The 16,750-nt window shown below is 40.3% G+C and overlaps 1 protein-coding gene across 4 annotated transcripts in view; it reads left to right on the top strand.

Moving 5' to 3' along the window:
* Positions 1-16,750, top strand: part of LOC139416214 (sodium/potassium/calcium exchanger 2-like) — a 168,057-nt gene that overhangs the window by 56,813 nt on the left and 94,494 nt on the right. For 3 of the 4 annotated variants that reach the window (XM_071164623.1, XM_071164621.1, XM_071164622.1), the window contains 2 exons: positions 8,608-8,649; positions 15,637-15,745. In XM_071164623.1, coding sequence (XP_071020724.1) covers positions 8,608-8,649; positions 15,637-15,745 — 151 coding nt within the window. The remainder of the gene's footprint in view (positions 1-8,607; positions 8,650-15,636; positions 15,746-16,750) is intronic. The other variant, XM_071164624.1, reaches the window with a different exon arrangement.

Below are 16,750 nucleotides of genomic sequence, written 5' to 3'. Positions count from 1 at the left end.
AGTAAAAGGCTAAAAGTATGTTTAGAATATTTAAAATATACTTAAGTATCAAAGTAAATGAAATAGCTAAATTCACACACTTATCAACAGAACATCCCTGGTCATCCCTACGGCCTCTGATCTAGCGGACTCATTAAAACACACATGCTTCGTTTGTAAATTGTATCTGAATGTTGGAGTGTGCCCCTGGCTATCCATGAATTTAAAAAACAAGAACATGGTGACATATGGCTCGCTTAATATTAGACTCCCCAAAATTACTTAATTAGTACTTTAAAGTATTTTTTACTTAAGTACTTTACACCACTGCCCAGTATTAATAGTAATAGTTGTATAAAGTGTTATTATCCCTTAGGGGGAAGTAGTTTTTGCAATCATCCATAAAAACAGCAACATCAACCAATTTATTGCCTGTGAACTAATATACTAATACAGTTCATACTGATCAATAAATGTATTTGCTTGAAGCATGCATTTGTGAAAATGACACAGTGTTATTTATCTGGCCTCCAATCAACAAGAGCAGCCTGATTGGAGGGAGAGCAATTTTGATTAGTTCTGTGGGCATGTGGAGCATTGCCTTGTGGGAAATCAGTGATGTGGCATCTCCTGTAATTAGTTGTGCTTTTTAGAAAATTGAAGGGGCTAGTAATTAGCAAGTGGGTAGCTTTTTGACTTGTTGTGCCTTTCCTTCAAGATCATTATTATTATCTTCTCAAGGCAAATCTAAGAAGCCTTGTGGCAGAGGCGAAAAACAGCTCAGTCTTGCTGCTCAACAGCTTCATGCCTACGTGTGTAGTTTAATGTGTATATTTTATTTTGATATGTATAGGTGTGCTAAACAGGGCTCATCTGGAAAATAGACCTTGGTCTCAGCATTGACTCGCTGTCAAAATAAGGGTTAAATAAAATAAAAAAATGCAGATGCAGCGCATCTAGATAGTTCTTATGCATCCTCCGAAACACAACTCAACTAAGCCGCCCTTCTTCTTGACACAATGCCCATCCAACCCTGAAGCCAGCAACACTGTACACCTGGCGACCGTGTCAGCGTGCACTGCTCCCGGCCCGCCACAGGAGTCGCTAGTGCCGGCCAAACCCGGACGACGCTGGGCCAATTGTGCGCCGCCCCATGGGCCTCCCGGTCACGGCGGCTGTGACAGCCAGTCTGGAGTCGAACCCAGAATCTCTAGTGGCACACTGTGCCACTCGGGAGGCCCTTCTTTCCATTTTTTAATAATGGATTTAATGGTGCTCCATGGAATATTCAAGTTTCTTTCTTTTTTTATAACCCAACCCTGATCTGTACTTCTCCACAACTTTGTCCCTGTCCCTGCCCTGTCCTGTCCTGTTTTGAGAGCTCCTTGGTCTTCATGGTGCCGCTTGCTTGGTGGTGCAGTCCCTGGGGCATTTCAGAACAGGTGTATATATACTGAGATCATGTGACAGATCATGTGACACTTCAATTGCACACAGGTATACTTGATTTAACTAATTATGTGACTTCTGAAGGTTGCATCAGATCATATTTAGGGGCTTCATAGCAAAGGGAGTGAATACGCACGCACCACTTTTCCATTTTTTTAAGTAATTTTTTTTCATTTCATTTTACTTCACCAATTTGGACTATCTTGTGTATGTCCGTTACATGAAATCCAAATAAAAAATATATTTAAATTACAGGTTGTAATGCAACAAAATAGGAAACACGCCAAGAGGGATGAATACTTTTGCAAGGCACTGAAGTGACTAAAAAATTACCTACAGTTGCATAAATCGTTCAATCCACATTTTGGTTTCCATGCTGTGTGTATTGGTCCATTTCTCTGTAACATTCTTTGTTGAAACCAGGCCAGGAATAGAATATAACTGGAGGGTGCTTACTTTCAAAATGATCACTTGTTGGCGATCAAAAATCCTTATTGCCTTAAATTGGGAAGCTGGTTGATTGAAACAAACTTTCTTTTGCACTGATCCGGGTTGTAATATGTGTTGAGTTTATCAATAGCCTGATTAAGTGTATGCACACTTTTACGATTAACTGGTCTGTGCTGTACTTTCCAACACTGTTGAATATTAACTGACTGTAAATAAACTTTAACATCCAGAACAACTTTTACTTCTTCACCCAGCTCTTTTTTGGAAGACACAAAATAAGAACATAGGCTATTGGTCATTTGTGTCATTGGATTCGTCTGTAATTATGGAGATGCTTTTTCATTTGTTTTATTTCTTAACTTCAGATGGCGGTCTATTGCACAGTTTATTTTTTAGTCTAAGGTATTGTAATAGTTTTGCAGCATATACTGAATTGTTACCTGCAACAAGCACCCCAGCAGGGTATTGACACTATTTTTCAAGCGATATTCTGATCTTGAATTAGCCTATCTATTCTTTTCTTTGTACTTCCATGGTTGGTTTCACTGACTTTCCCTTTTAACTGCCCCTAATTTACTCATTTTTACAATTTCCGATGACCAGAGATTGAGTTTGTTGGAGAGGATCAGCGTAAGCAAAGTGAGGTGTAGAATCACAAATCTACAAATACTACACAAACAGACATTGATTGATTAATTGATTGATGGGAGACACTAGCGGGATAATGCTGTAAATACACAGTGCCTCATTTAATTGCCCAAAACACAGAGCCCTATACATGGTATCAGAGACCAGCAGCCTTCCAGCTGTCAGTTCAGTTCCATTCTTGTGTCGCACGGCCCCGTGCTTGAACCAGAAAACGGAAGTCCTCCTCCCTAACCTCTAGGCTACTGCTGTCCCACGAGCTAATCCCCTCATATTTGAATGAGTGGATGTGAAATTCAGATCACTACGATTCTTCTACTTTTAGGACTTTTAATGGATAGCAAAAGTTGCACAGGAGGAACAGGAGGTCAGTTTTACACATAATAATCCATAATCCGTTTCCAGGAATGATCCTGATGTGACATTACATAAGAACTGGGACCAGAGCTGTCGGGATTAGCACGCACAGTGACTCCAGAGGACATGCTAATCTCCCTATGTGATTATTAGTCATGATATTTAACACTGGCTTAATGAGCAAAGCAGTATTATCTGGCATATTTTCCTGTTCCATCTGCCTCTCTGGGTTTCCTTTAACAAAAGGTACAGAGAATTTAAGTGGATTTATTCTAAATCAGGGATTATTCAACAGATATGGAATGACTAAGGAAGGTTTTAGCAGTTCAGTCCTGATGAATCTGGACTAAAAGGGAGCTCTAGGTCCTTTTGTTAGATAAAATGTTTAGGTGTTGGAACCCTGTGATGGGGATGCTCATTCGATCCTCGCATGAGCCCTACACACTTCTACTCCCTCGATTCTAGCCATACTAAACAAGCGGATCACAGTCTTTCTGAGGTCTTGGCTGATTTCTTTAGATTTTCCCATGATGTCAAGCAAAGAGGCACTGAGTTTGAAGGTAGGCCTTGAAATACATCCACAGGTGTACCTCCAATTGACTCAAATTATGTCAATTAGCCTATCAGAAGCTTCTAAAGCCATGACATAATTTTCTGGAATTTTCCAAGATGTTTAAAGGCACAGTCAACTTAGTGTATGTAAACTTCTGACCCAGTGGAATTGTGATACAGTGAATTATAAGTGAAATAATTTGGCTGTAAACAATTGTTGGAAAAATGACTTGTGTCATGCACAAAGTAGATGTCCTAACCGATTTGCCAAAACTATAGTTTGTTAACAAGAAATTTGTGGAGTGGTTGAAAAATGAGTTTTAATGACTCCAACCTAAGTGTATGTAAACTTCCGACTTCAACTGTAGGTCTCTTTTACAAATGCACCTTGTATATACAACATAAATATACACATTTTACCCAAACTATGCTGAAATAAAATATAAACGGAACATGCAACAATTTAAGTTACAGTTCATATAAGGACATCAGTCAATTTAAGTAAATTCATTAGACCCTAATCTATGGATTTCATATGACTGGACAAGGACGCAGCCATGGGTGGGTCTTGGAGGGCATAGGCCCACCCACTTTGGAGCCAGACCCATCCAATCAGAATGAGTTTTTCTCCACAAAAGGGCTTTATTACAGACAGAACTATTTTAGAGTGGCCTTTTCCCCAGCACAATATGTGCAGTGTGTGTTGTCCGTGTATGTTCCAATCTATATACGCCTAAAATTAGGTGTAATGATCATGCTGTTTAATCAGCTTCTTGATATGACACACCTGTCAGGTGGATAAATTCTCATTAACAGGGATGTAAACAAATTTGTGCACATCATTTTAGAGAAATAAACTTTTTGGGCATATGGAACATTTCAGGGATCTTTTATTTCAGCTCATGAAACGTAACAACATGTGGAAAAAATCAAGGTGTCTGAATATTTTCCAAATGCAATGTATATACAGTACCGGTCAAAAGTTACTCATTCAATGATTTTTCTTTATTTTTACTATTTTCTACGTTGTAGAATAATAGTGAAGACATAAACTATGAAATAACACATATGGATTCATGTAGTAACCAAAAAAGCTTTAAACATTCAAAATATAAAAAGTAGCCACATTCGCCTTGATGACAGCTTTGCACGCTCTTGGCTTTCTCTCAACCAGCTTCACCTGCAATGCTTTTCCAACAGTCTTGAAGGAGTTCCCACATATGCTGAGCACTTGTTGGCTGCTTTTCCTTCACTCCTTCAACTCATCCCAAACCATCTCAATTGGGTTGAGGTCAGGTGATTGTGAAGGCCAGGTCATCTGATGCAGCACTCCATCACTCTCCTTGGTCAAATAGCCCTTACCTGTAGGTGTGTTGGGTCATTGTGCTGTTGAAAAACAAAGGAAAGTCCCACTAAGCGCAAACCAGATGGGATGGTGAATTGCTGCAGAATGCTGTGCAGGTTAAGTGTGCCTTGAATTCTAAATAAATCACTGACAGTGTCACCAGCAAAGCACACCCACACCATCACACCACCTCCTCCCTGCTTCACGGTGGGAACCACATGTGGAGATCGTTCGTTTACCTACTCTGCGTCTCACAAAAACATGGTGTTTGGAACCAGAAATCTCTAATTTGGAGTCATCAGACCAAAGGACAGTTTTCCACCTGTCTACTGTCCTTTGTTCGTGTTTCTTTGCGCAAGCAAGTCTCTTCTTCTTCTCCGTTAGTCGTGGTTTCTTTTTAGCAATTCGACCATGAAGGCCTGATTCACGCAGTCTCCTCTAAAACAGTTGATGTTGAGATGTCTGTTACTTGGAATAATTATTTAATAGTTTTGATGTAAAAATAAATAAAAATCCTTGAATGAGTAGGTGTGTCCAAACATTTGACTGGTACTGTACATTTTTCCCAACTCATTCATTTACTGAATGAGTTGGGTAACGCGTCTAGTCTGTATCTTACTTGTTGATATTCAGTGGCCAATCACAGTCTCCGTGGATTAATAAATACTGTAGGTGAAAATAAATGGATAAGAAAGTATTCCATTAATTTGCCTGAAATCATCCCACAGGCACATTTCTAAGGATAATTTTTTCAATTTTCGCCTAAAATGACATTCTAACTGAATGTAGCTCAGGCCCTGAAGCAAGGATATGCATTATTATTGGTACTATTATTGGTACTATTAGAAGGGAAACACTTTGAAGTCTGTTGAAATGTGAAAGGAGTGTAGGAGAATATAACACAATAGATCTGACTAAAGATAATACAAAGAAAAAAACAACTGTTCTGTTGTATTTTTTTATACCATCATATTTGAAATGCAGGAGAAAGGCCATAATGTATTATTCCAGCACAGGTGCAATTTAGATTTTGTCCACTAGATGGCAGCATTGTATTGTGCAACGTTTTAGACTGATCCAACGAACCATTGCATTTATGTTCAAAATGTTGTATCAAGACTGCCCAAATGTGCCTAATTTGTTTATTAACAACTTTTCATGTTCAAAATTGTCCACTCTCCTCAAACAATAGCATGGTATTTCACTGTAATAGATACTGTAAATTGGACAGTGCAGTTAGATTAACAAGAATTTAAGCTTTCTGCCAATAACAGATATGTCTATGTCCTGGGAAATTTTATTTTTTACTTACAACCTCATGCTAAACGCATTAGCCTACGTTAGCTTAACCGAACACCGATCCCAATGAAGTTAACACAAATTGTAGCCTGTATCCTTGTGGTAAAAAAAAGTAGCTTAAACATTTGTGTAAATCGTTCACTCCCTATTTTTTTGTTGCATGTTCGTGTATAGGTCCAGGTCTAGGCAAAGGATAGAAGATACGAGGAGGGTGCTTAGGCTACTGTCAGGGTGCTTACTTTGATTAAAACAAACTTTGTTGGTGGACTGATCCGGGTTGTAATATGAGTTGAGTTTACACTGATTGTATAAAACATTAAGAACACTAATATTGCCCTCAGAACAGCCTCAATTTGTTGGGCATGGACTCTACAAGGTGTCGAAAGTGTTCCACAGGTATGCTGGCCCATGTTAACTCCAATGCTTCCCACAGTTGTGTCATGTTGTCTGAATGTCCTTTGGGTGGTAGACCATTCTTGATACCCACAGGAAACTGTTGAGTGTGAAAACCACAGCAGCGTTGCAGTTCTTGAAACAAACCGGTGTGCCTGGCACCTACTACCATACCCTGTTCAAAGGCACTTAAATCTTTTGTCTTTCCCATTCACCCTTGGAATGGCACACATACACAATCCATACACAATCTGGCCTGTTGTCCGGACCTCTGGCGGTCTCTATGGGGGTACCACAGGGTTGAATTCTCGGGCCGACTCTTTTCTCTGTATATATCAACGATGTCGCTCTTGCTGCTGGTGATTCCCTGATCCACCTCTACGCAGACCACACCATTCTGTATACATCTGTCCCTTCTTTGGACACTATATTAACTAACCTCCAAATGAGCTTCAATGCCATACAACACTCCTTCTGTGGCCTCCAACTGCTCTTAAACCCTAGCAAAACCAAATGCATTTTTTTCAACCGTTCGCTGCCCGAATCCGCCTGCCCGACTAGCATCACTACTCTGGACTACTCTGGACTAGAGGTCGAGGTATGATTTTTCAACGCCGATACCGATTATTGGAGGACCAAAAAAGCTCGAACATCTCTGGAGAAATCTGAAAATAGCTGTATAGCGACGTTCCCCATCCAACCTGACAGAGCTTGAGAGGATCTGCAGAGAAGAATGGGAGAAACTCCCCAAATACAGGTGTGTCAAGCTTGTAGCGTCATACCCAAGAAGACTCAAGGCTGTAATCACTGCCAATGGTGCTTCAACAAAGTACTGAGTAAAGGGTCTGAATACTTATGTAAATGTAATATTTCTGTATTTAAAAAAAAAAGTAATTTGTTAACATTTCTAAAAACCTGTTTTTGCTTTGTCATTATACGTTATTGTGTGTAGATTGATGAGGAAACAAACTGGTCATGTCAAAGGTCGGTTCTATTTTAATAGCTTGTATTAGAGAATTCTAGGCTTAACTTAACCTAGTAGAGGATTGGAATCTTGAAACCCTAGAGTCTGTTATGGGTTTACTCATCAAATTATGGCAGCCAAGTTGTGCATTGCTGTATGGCACTAATCAGGCTCAATGGTGAGGTACTGAAGGTGCATAAGGATGGAGGAATTCAAATATGACGTCTAGGGCTGGGAATTAACAGGGACCTCACGATATGATTTTTATCACAATTCTTAGTTACTGATATGATATGTATTGCGATTCTCACAATTTTCACAATTCTATATGTATTGCGGTTCAATACGGCAATTTTATTGCAATTTCATGTTCCAAACATTTTGCTCACTGTATCGATTTTAATAAATCAGCCCAATCCACTTTTTATTTTTTTCAAATTGTCGTTGTCTGCTGCAGAGATGCTTGAGAAGTTTGTTTTGATAAGTCTTGGAAATAAAAGTGATGACAACATGTTGGCTCACTATTTAAAACAAAAATGTAGAACTAGCTATAGAATGAAAAATACCAGAGTTTTGGAGCAGGTACAGCTGTCTAGCGCTAGCTAACTCTACTTAGCATTTTTTACAGATAGATACTTGGAGTCAAAGTATCGATATAATATCGGCCAAAATAATATTGCGATATGTAACTATCGATTTTAATAAATCAGCACAATCTACCTTTTCATTTATTTTATGCTAAATAATGCTGATACAAAAAAAGCAGAACGGAGAGCAATGTATAATTCGGCAAACTTAGCAAATGAGGCAACCATGGTAAGTACATGAGAGCGGCCATCTTCATGCATGTCCGCCATTACTATAACTCCTTTTTTCCCCAAGGATTTGCCCTTAGCTTGAGTGGTTTTCCATGTGGCTGATAAATCTCAAAAGTCTGCTGAGAAACACGTTTTTTAATCAGGAGCCTATCTTGGTCAGCTATATAATGACTGATATACAGTAGACACAGCACTACAGTGGTGTCAGTCTCTTGAATCCATTCTCGTCAAATCATCATCACTATGACACTAATGTCTCTCTACTGTCTTCATCTGCCTGTCTCTGGATTGTAAAGGCATGCTTCACATCTATGTGCTCTTTTTCTTTCTCCCTCTCTCTTTTCTTCGATGTGAAGGCTGTGAGTCCCGGGGCACCAGAGGATGAGAGCAAGCTGTCGGTAGGTCCTGTCTGGTTTGTCTATGTTTATGTCTGTGTCTATATGGCTAGTCTAACTTCTTTCTCTCCTTCCATACTGTACCATGCATTCTCTGTTTTATGGGTCCAACCTGCCTGTAGTATCTCTGTCTTAAAACTTTTTTATTGAAAACGTATTTATTTAACTAGGCAAGTCAGTTAAGAACAAATTCTTATTTACAATGACGGCCTACCTCGGCCAAACCCAGACAACACTGGGACAATTGTGTGCTGGCCAATAGGACTCCCAATCACGGCCGGATGTGACACAGCCTGGATTCAAACCAGGGACTGTAGTGACGCCTTTAGCCCCGAGATGCAGTGCCTTAGACCGCTGCTCCACTCGGGTCTGTCTTTGCAATTCAAATGTTACTCTCTCAGTACATCACTAGTGCTACTGTGAGTTATTATACAATGATGCCTACAGTTTCAAACACTTGAAGACCAGTTAATATATCCAAAATGCTAAAACAAAGTTTTTGATCAGAGAGTGTTTTGCTAAAAGTCCTTCATAACCAATATAGGCAACAATTAAATATTTACTTTACATTTTGTCCAAAAAGGCCCCAAAACTGTTTTGAACAGCAAAATAACTATTCTCAGCAGATTCCACTAAGCTGCATACTTATGGCCTTTCACAAACAGCGCAGACAGTCTTGTGCGTCCCAACCTGCACACAACCACATGGCCTTGAGAATTAGCAGCTGACACCTCCAGATTGGGCCGAAGCATCACCACAGGCCAGCCAAAGCGGGCACACTCAAAACAGCTGACGCCTATGACGGTGGCCGATATCCCACATATCTCAAGTTCAGCTCAAACCACCAGAGTAACCTTGGCAAGGCTATTTGGGCTATTTTGGCAATATCATGATGACCACTTTAGCTGTAATCGGTTGCTTTAACCTATGGAGTGGTACATTCTGTCTGATACCCCTGGCCTTGTGCCTGTTTCAGCATTAGCTGCTATTGAATTAAGCTTACATTTAGCATGAAAGCTTGTGGCTTTCATGCAAAGGATGAACGGTGAATCATATGCAACAGAGTCTCATTAAAGATTATGCTATTGGGCACAGTAGACCTGTCAGAAAGGGCTTTGATTGCTGTGTTGGAGGTGGAACTGCGTTAGAGCTGTCAAATACACAAGCGGCTCCTGACAATATACTGTACCTAAAGCGGACATTGCCATTGGCTGCATAGAGTTGCATTAACAGAAATCCCATGAAGACTTGTTGACGAAATGTGTTTTTCTAGCCACAGTTACAATCCATTTTTCACATTGGAATTTTACAAACATTCACATTAATTGTGTGTTTGGTGTAGGCTTACCTTGTCCTGACAGTTTTAATAGCCGTGTAATTCTCTCTCAGAAAAGTTGAGAATTCCCTGTCAAGTAGAGAGACAAGGAAGCCCAGCTGGCTTAGCTAGCCTAGCTAGCCTGTAGCCTCAAACGGAGGACGCTAACAAATGTATTTAACGCTACAGGAGCTGTGCTTATTTTACTTTATTCTGGGGCAATGTGGACCTCCCATACTTTCAATATAGCAACTGTTTGCTTGCAGAGGACTACAGGGGCAAAGTGGCTACTCTTAGCAAACAAGTAGCAGACTTACACAAGCTACTGGGGAATCCACGGCCACCTACATTTTCTTTCTCTTCTACCTCAGTAGCCGAACGTCGCTCTGGCCTGGTAGAAGTGTCGCTGCCGTGTCGGCTCTCCATAGCCGACTGGCCGGTACTCTGCAGGGATCCCTCCCCAAAGGAGTCTACCCCTTACCTAGAGAATGGATTTAGTAGGGTGCTCCTGAATGACTTGGTGGATGTTCCTGTTCTCAATCCTACCAACCAGCCATGGAGATATGTCACTTGCCGTGGAAGTTGAAAACAGCAACCTCTGGCAACGGGGCCTACTTGTCAAAGTTAAGCTCGGACTGGACTCTAGACTGGAGTCTAGAAACAGCTTCGCTGCCCTGGATCCAGAGGTTCTGACGCCTTCTTCCCTGGGGGCTTCTGATATGAGATCGGATGCGGAGGTACCTGCGCTGTGTGTTCTGTCTCCCTCTCCTGTGGCTTCTACCTCAGGTTCAGATCCTCAGAGCTCCCCCTCATCAGACCGTGAGACTGTCTAATACTCCATCTCATTCATTATCCACAATTTATACTACAGCTGGCTCGGGTCCATCGGGTCCCACCGCCCTTCAGTCCTCGAGAGGTTTGCGAAAGAACGGCCGGACCTTGTCGGCCATTGCACTAGCTGTCGTCATCGGCAGCTCTATGGTAAGAAACATCTCAGTTCCTGGGGCAAAAACCCTTTGCTATCCTGGAGCAAAACAAGGCTGCTTCCAACCATTCTGCGACAGCTGCCGGGAGCTGACACAGTCATAGTCCATGTGGGGTCAAACGACATTAGGAGGGCTAACTCGGAACTGCTGAAAATGTATTTTAAAGGAGGGCTAGCGCTGAAAAATTCCCAAAAGCTGGCAATTATTTCAGGTCTGGTACCAACGTTGGGCCGTGGGTGTGAAAGATTTAGCAGGCTACTAGCATTACACACCTGGCTAAAAGTTTCCTGTAGCTCTGCTGGAATATCTTTTTTAGATAACTTTGACACCTTTTGGAAACAGAAGATGCTCTACATGAATGACGGAGTCCATCCAAATTATCTTCGCTCCTAGACTCTGTCTACACATTTCAAGGCTGCGTTGAGACAATGACTTATCAATGACTCAACCCCAGGTTAGATAATCCCTACCATTGTAATGGTGAGTTGTAGTAATGCTGGAAAAAATTTACATAATCCCAGGTGTGTTGGCAGTCACAATGAAAGTAACTTTTATGTCCCTCTAACTCCCCTGAATGCCTCTGTCGATCCTATAGCTATTGTATACAGTAATCATGTGTCTATGAACCAGCGTTATATTGTTAGCACTGAGGCGGTGTGCCCTAGTAGGAAGTCCACTGTGTGAAGCTCACCCTGAACTATCAGCTCAAACATACAGTAAATAATAATAAGCTTCCTAGTAAAGCAATATAAAAAAATCTAGCATTCCAGAAAAGTGATAAAAATAGCCTACATTAACATATATAGCCTAAGTGACAAGGTTCATGAAATCAATAACTTGCTAGTAACAGATGACATTCATATTCTGACTTTCTGAAACTCACTTAGATAATACATTTATTGATACAGTGGTAGCAATACATGGCTTTAACATCTACAGAACAGACAGAAACGCCAATGCGGTGGTGCAGCCTATATACAGAGACAGATTCCTGTAAAGCTTAGAGAGCATCTCATGTTAAATATTATTGAAGTAATATGGCTACAGGTTCATTAGCCTCACCATTCTTGAGGGAAGCTGCTATAGACCATCAGGTGCTAATAGTCAGTTTCTGGATAATTTGTATGAAATGCATGTGATTTTCAACAGAGAGGTATATTTTCTGGGTGACCTTAATATTGACTGGCTTTCATCAAGCTGCCCACTCAATAAAAAGCTTCAATCTGTAACCAGTGCCTGAAACTTGGTTCAGGTTATCAACCAGGGTATTTACAAACAACACAGGAATTAAATTAAATCATGTATTGATTACATCTTTACTAATGTTGCAGAAATCTGCTTTAAAGCTGTATCCAAATCCATCGGATGTAGTGATCACAATATAGTAGCCATATCTAGGGAAACCAAAGTTCCAAAAGCTGGACCTATACACAAGGTCATACAATACGTTTTGTAATGATTCCTATATTGAGGATATAAAGAATATTTGCAGGTCTGTGGTGTGTAATGAGGAGCAACCAGACGCTGCACTTGATACATTTATGAAATTGCTTGTTCCAGTTACTAATAAGCATGCACCCATTAAGAAAATGACTGTAAAAACAGTTAAATCCCCATGGATTGATGATGAATTAAAGAGAGGGATGAGGCAAAAGCAATGGCAAATAAGTGTGGCTGCACGACCAATTGGCAAACGTACTGCAAATTGAGAATTCATGTGACTAAACTGAATAAAAATAATAAACTATACTGTGAAACAAAGATAAAATATATAAAGACTGATAGTAAAAAGCTTTGAAGTTTGCAAAAAGGCAAACTCAGCTCCATCATGCCGACACTACACATCCAAGTATAACTGTCCAAATTATTCAAGACCAGCATTGTAATTTTGATTTCCGAAAAGTAAGTGTGGAAGAGGTGAAACATTATTGTTGTCTATCAATAATGACAAGCCACCTGGGTCTGACAACTTGAATGGAAAATTACTGCGGAAAATAGCGGACGATATTGCCACTCCTATTTGCTATATCTTCAATCTAAGCCTACAGTTGAAGTCGGAAGTTTACATACACCTTAGCCAAATACATTTAAACTCAGTTTTTCACATTTCCTGACATTTAATCCTTTTAAAAATGTATTGTCTAAGGTCAGTTAGGATCACCACTTTATTTTAAGAATGTGAAACGTCAGAATAATAGTAGAGAGAATGATTTATTTCAGATTTTATTTCTTTCATCACATTCCCAGTGGGTCAGAAGTTTACATACACTCTATTAGTATTTGGTAGTATTGCCTTTAAATTGTTTAACTTGGGCCAAACGCATCGGCTAGCGTTCCTCAAGCTTCCCACAATATATTGGGTGAATTTTGGCCCATTCCTCCAGACAGAGCTGGTGTAACTGTGTCAGGTTTGTAGGCCTCCTGGCTTGCACACGCTTTTTCAGTTCTGCCCGCAAATTGTCAATAGGAATGAGGTCAGGGCTTTGTGATGGCCACTCCAATACCTTGACTTTGATGTCCTTAGGCCATTGTGCCACAACTTTGGAAGTATGCTTGGGGTCATTGTCCATTTGGAAGACCCTGATGTCTTGAGATGTTGCTTCAATATATCCATATAATTTTCCTACCTCATGATGCCATCTATTTTGAGAAGTACACCAGTCCCTCCTGCAGCAAAGCACCCCCACAACATGATGCTGCCACCCCGGTGCTTCACGGTTGGGATGTTCTTCGGCTTGCAAGCCTCCCCTTTTTTCCCTTCAAACATAACGATTGACATTATGGCCAAACAGTTATATTTTTGTTTCAGCAGACCAGAGGACATTTCTCCAAAAAGTGTGGTCTTTGTCCCCATGTGCAGTTGCAAACCGTAGTCTGACTTTTTTGCTCCGGTTTCGGAGCAGGGGCTTCTTCCTTGCTGAGCGGCCTTTCAGGTTATGTCATTATAGGACTGGTTTTACTGTGGCCATATTTCCTCCAGCCTCAGGCCCTGGGATTGATTTGCACTTTTCACACCAAAGTAAGTTCATCTCTAGGAGACAGAACGTGAGCGGTATGACTACTGCGTGGTCCCATGGTGCTTATACTTGCGTACTATTGGTTGTACAGATGAACGTGGTACCTTCAGGCGTTTGGAAATTGCTCCCATGAACCAGACTTGTGGAGGTCTACACATTTTTTCTGGGGTCAAGGCTGATTTCTTTTGATTTTCCCATTATTTAAAGCAAAGTGGCACTGAGTTTGAAGGTGGGCCTTGAAATACATCCACAGGTGCACCTCCAATTGACTCAAATGATGCCAATTAGCCTATCACAAGCTACTAAAGCCATGACATAATATTTTGGAATTTTCCAAGCTGTTCAAAGGCACAGTCAACTTGTGTATGTAAACGTGTATGTACACTTCTGACCCACTAGAATTGTGATACAATGAATTATAAGTGAAATAATCTGTCTGTAAACAATTGTTGGAAAAATTACTTGTGTAATTCACAAAGTAGATATCCTAACCGACTTGCCAAAACTATAGTTTGTGAACAAGAAATTTGTGGAGTGGTTGAAATATGACTTTTAATGACAACCTAAGTGTATGTAAACTTCTGACTTCAACTGTACGTAAAGCAAAAGTCATTCCGCTACTCAAGTAAAACTTGCTCAAATAGCAAACCAATTCAGCCTGTTACCAACCCTTTGTAAGCTTTTGTATAAAATGTTGTTTGACCAGATACAATGCTATTTTACATTAAACAAATTGACAGACTTTATGCATGTTTATAGGGAAGGATATTTAACACAAATGACTGGCTGAGGTTTGGCTGAGAGTCTGGGAGAAATTGGCTGAGAGAAATGGATTATAAAAAGATTGTGGGAGCTGTTTTGTTAGACTTCAGTATGGCTTTTGACATTATCGATCATAGTCTGCTGATGGCAAAACATATGTGTTATGGATTTACACCCCCTACTATATTGTGGATAAAGAGTTACCTGTCTATATTGTGGATAAAGAGTTACCTGTCTAACAGAACACAGAGGGTATTCTTCAATGGAAGCCTCTCCAACACAATCAAGGTATAATCAGGAATTCCCCAGTGCAGCTGTCTAGACCCCTTACACTTTTCAATCTTTACTAATGACATGTCACTGACTCTAAGTAAACCCTGTGTGTCTATGTATGCGGATTACTCAACACTGTACATGTCAGCTAACACAGTGAGTGAAATCACTGCAATACTTAAAAAGGGGCTGCAGCCAGTTTTAGAATGGGTGGCAATAAACAAGTTAGTCCTAAGTATTTCTATAATTAAAAGCATTGTATTTGGGACAAATCATTCCCTGAACCCTGAACCTCAACTAAATCTTGTAATAAATAATGTGGAAATTGAGCAAGTTGAGGTGACTAAACTGCTTGGAGTAACCCTGGATTGTAAACTGTCATAGTCAAAACATGTTGATGCAACAGTAGCTAAAATGGGAAGAAGTCTGTCTATAATAAAGCTCTGTTCTGCCTTATAAACAACACTATCAACAAGGCATGTCCTAGTTTTGTCACACCTGGAATACTGTCAAGTCGTGTGACCAGGTGCCACAAGCCTTTGTCCTTCAGGTATTTCCTTAGGGGAACAGCCAAGGACTTGAAAGGATTGTGTAATGGTGCCATTGTTTGTTTGACAGCGTTGACCTCCTTTTGCAGGCTAGGCCACGGCTCCAGAGAGGTGGCAGCTCAGCCTCCCTGCACAACAGCCTGATGAGAAACAGCATCTTTCAGCTTATGATCCACACACTGGACCCACTCAGTGAAGGTAAGCAGTTATCCAACATACACAACACTGTTTCTCTATTCTTGTCTTGCTACTAATGTTTACACAAAGCGACATGGTATGCCTTTTTTATCTTTGCCTGGTTCCACTTTCATAGAGCGCCAGAAAGTTAACGGGTGTTCATAATCCCGGTCCTCTTCAGGTTAACCCAGGACTTTCTGTCACTCGACCAACGCTCAATGGAGAGAGGTTGAGTTGTTGCACATACGTTTTTGCAATTAGATGGATTCTAATAGAACCATGTGGTTCATGGCCTTTTGATGAATAAATATAGAACACACCATAAAACCTATATTCCGATACTGTGAAATGAATGTCTTCATTCTACCATAAATGTAGCACTATCCACTACTATCCCTCTCAGAGCAGTACAGTAGTATAATGTACTTCAAGTCACTTGCTGCTCTGACTTACAGTATAGCTCTGAGAGCTGTAAATAACATTCCCAGGTTAAACCTGTTGCTTGGGCCCTATACTTTATATTGTGATTTATTGTAGCAGAATTTTGCTTGTTATTTCAGACCAGGGCTCTGTGAACATACAGTGCCTTGCGAAAGTATTCGGCCCCCTTGAACTTTGCGACCTTTTGCCACATTTCAGGCTTCAAACATAAAGATATAAAACTGTATTTTTTTGTGAAGAATCAACAACAAGTGGGACACAATCATGAAGTAGAATGACATTTATTGCATATTTCTAACTTTTTTAACAAATCAAAAACTGAAAAATTGGGCGTGCAAAATTAACCAACAGTTCAATTTCAAGAAACAAAAAAAGTATTAGGTGAACAATAGGTAAGTAAAGAAATAAAAACAACATTAAAAAAAGACAGTGAAAAATAACAGTAGCGTGGCTGTATACAGTAGCGAGGCTATATACAGGCACCAGTTAGTCAGGCTGATTGAGGTAGTATGTACATGTAGATATGGTTAAAGTGACTATGCATATATGATAAACAGAGAGTAGCTGTAGCGTAAAAGAGGGGCT

The sequence above is a fragment of the Oncorhynchus clarkii genome, chromosome 9 (genome assembly GCF_045791955.1).
Source record: "Oncorhynchus clarkii lewisi isolate Uvic-CL-2024 chromosome 9, UVic_Ocla_1.0, whole genome shotgun sequence".
Lineage (NCBI taxonomy): Eukaryota > Metazoa > Chordata > Actinopteri > Salmoniformes > Salmonidae > Oncorhynchus > Oncorhynchus clarkii.
The sequence above is the reverse complement of the archived record's forward strand: the minus strand, read 5'-3'. Positions and strand labels throughout refer to the sequence as shown.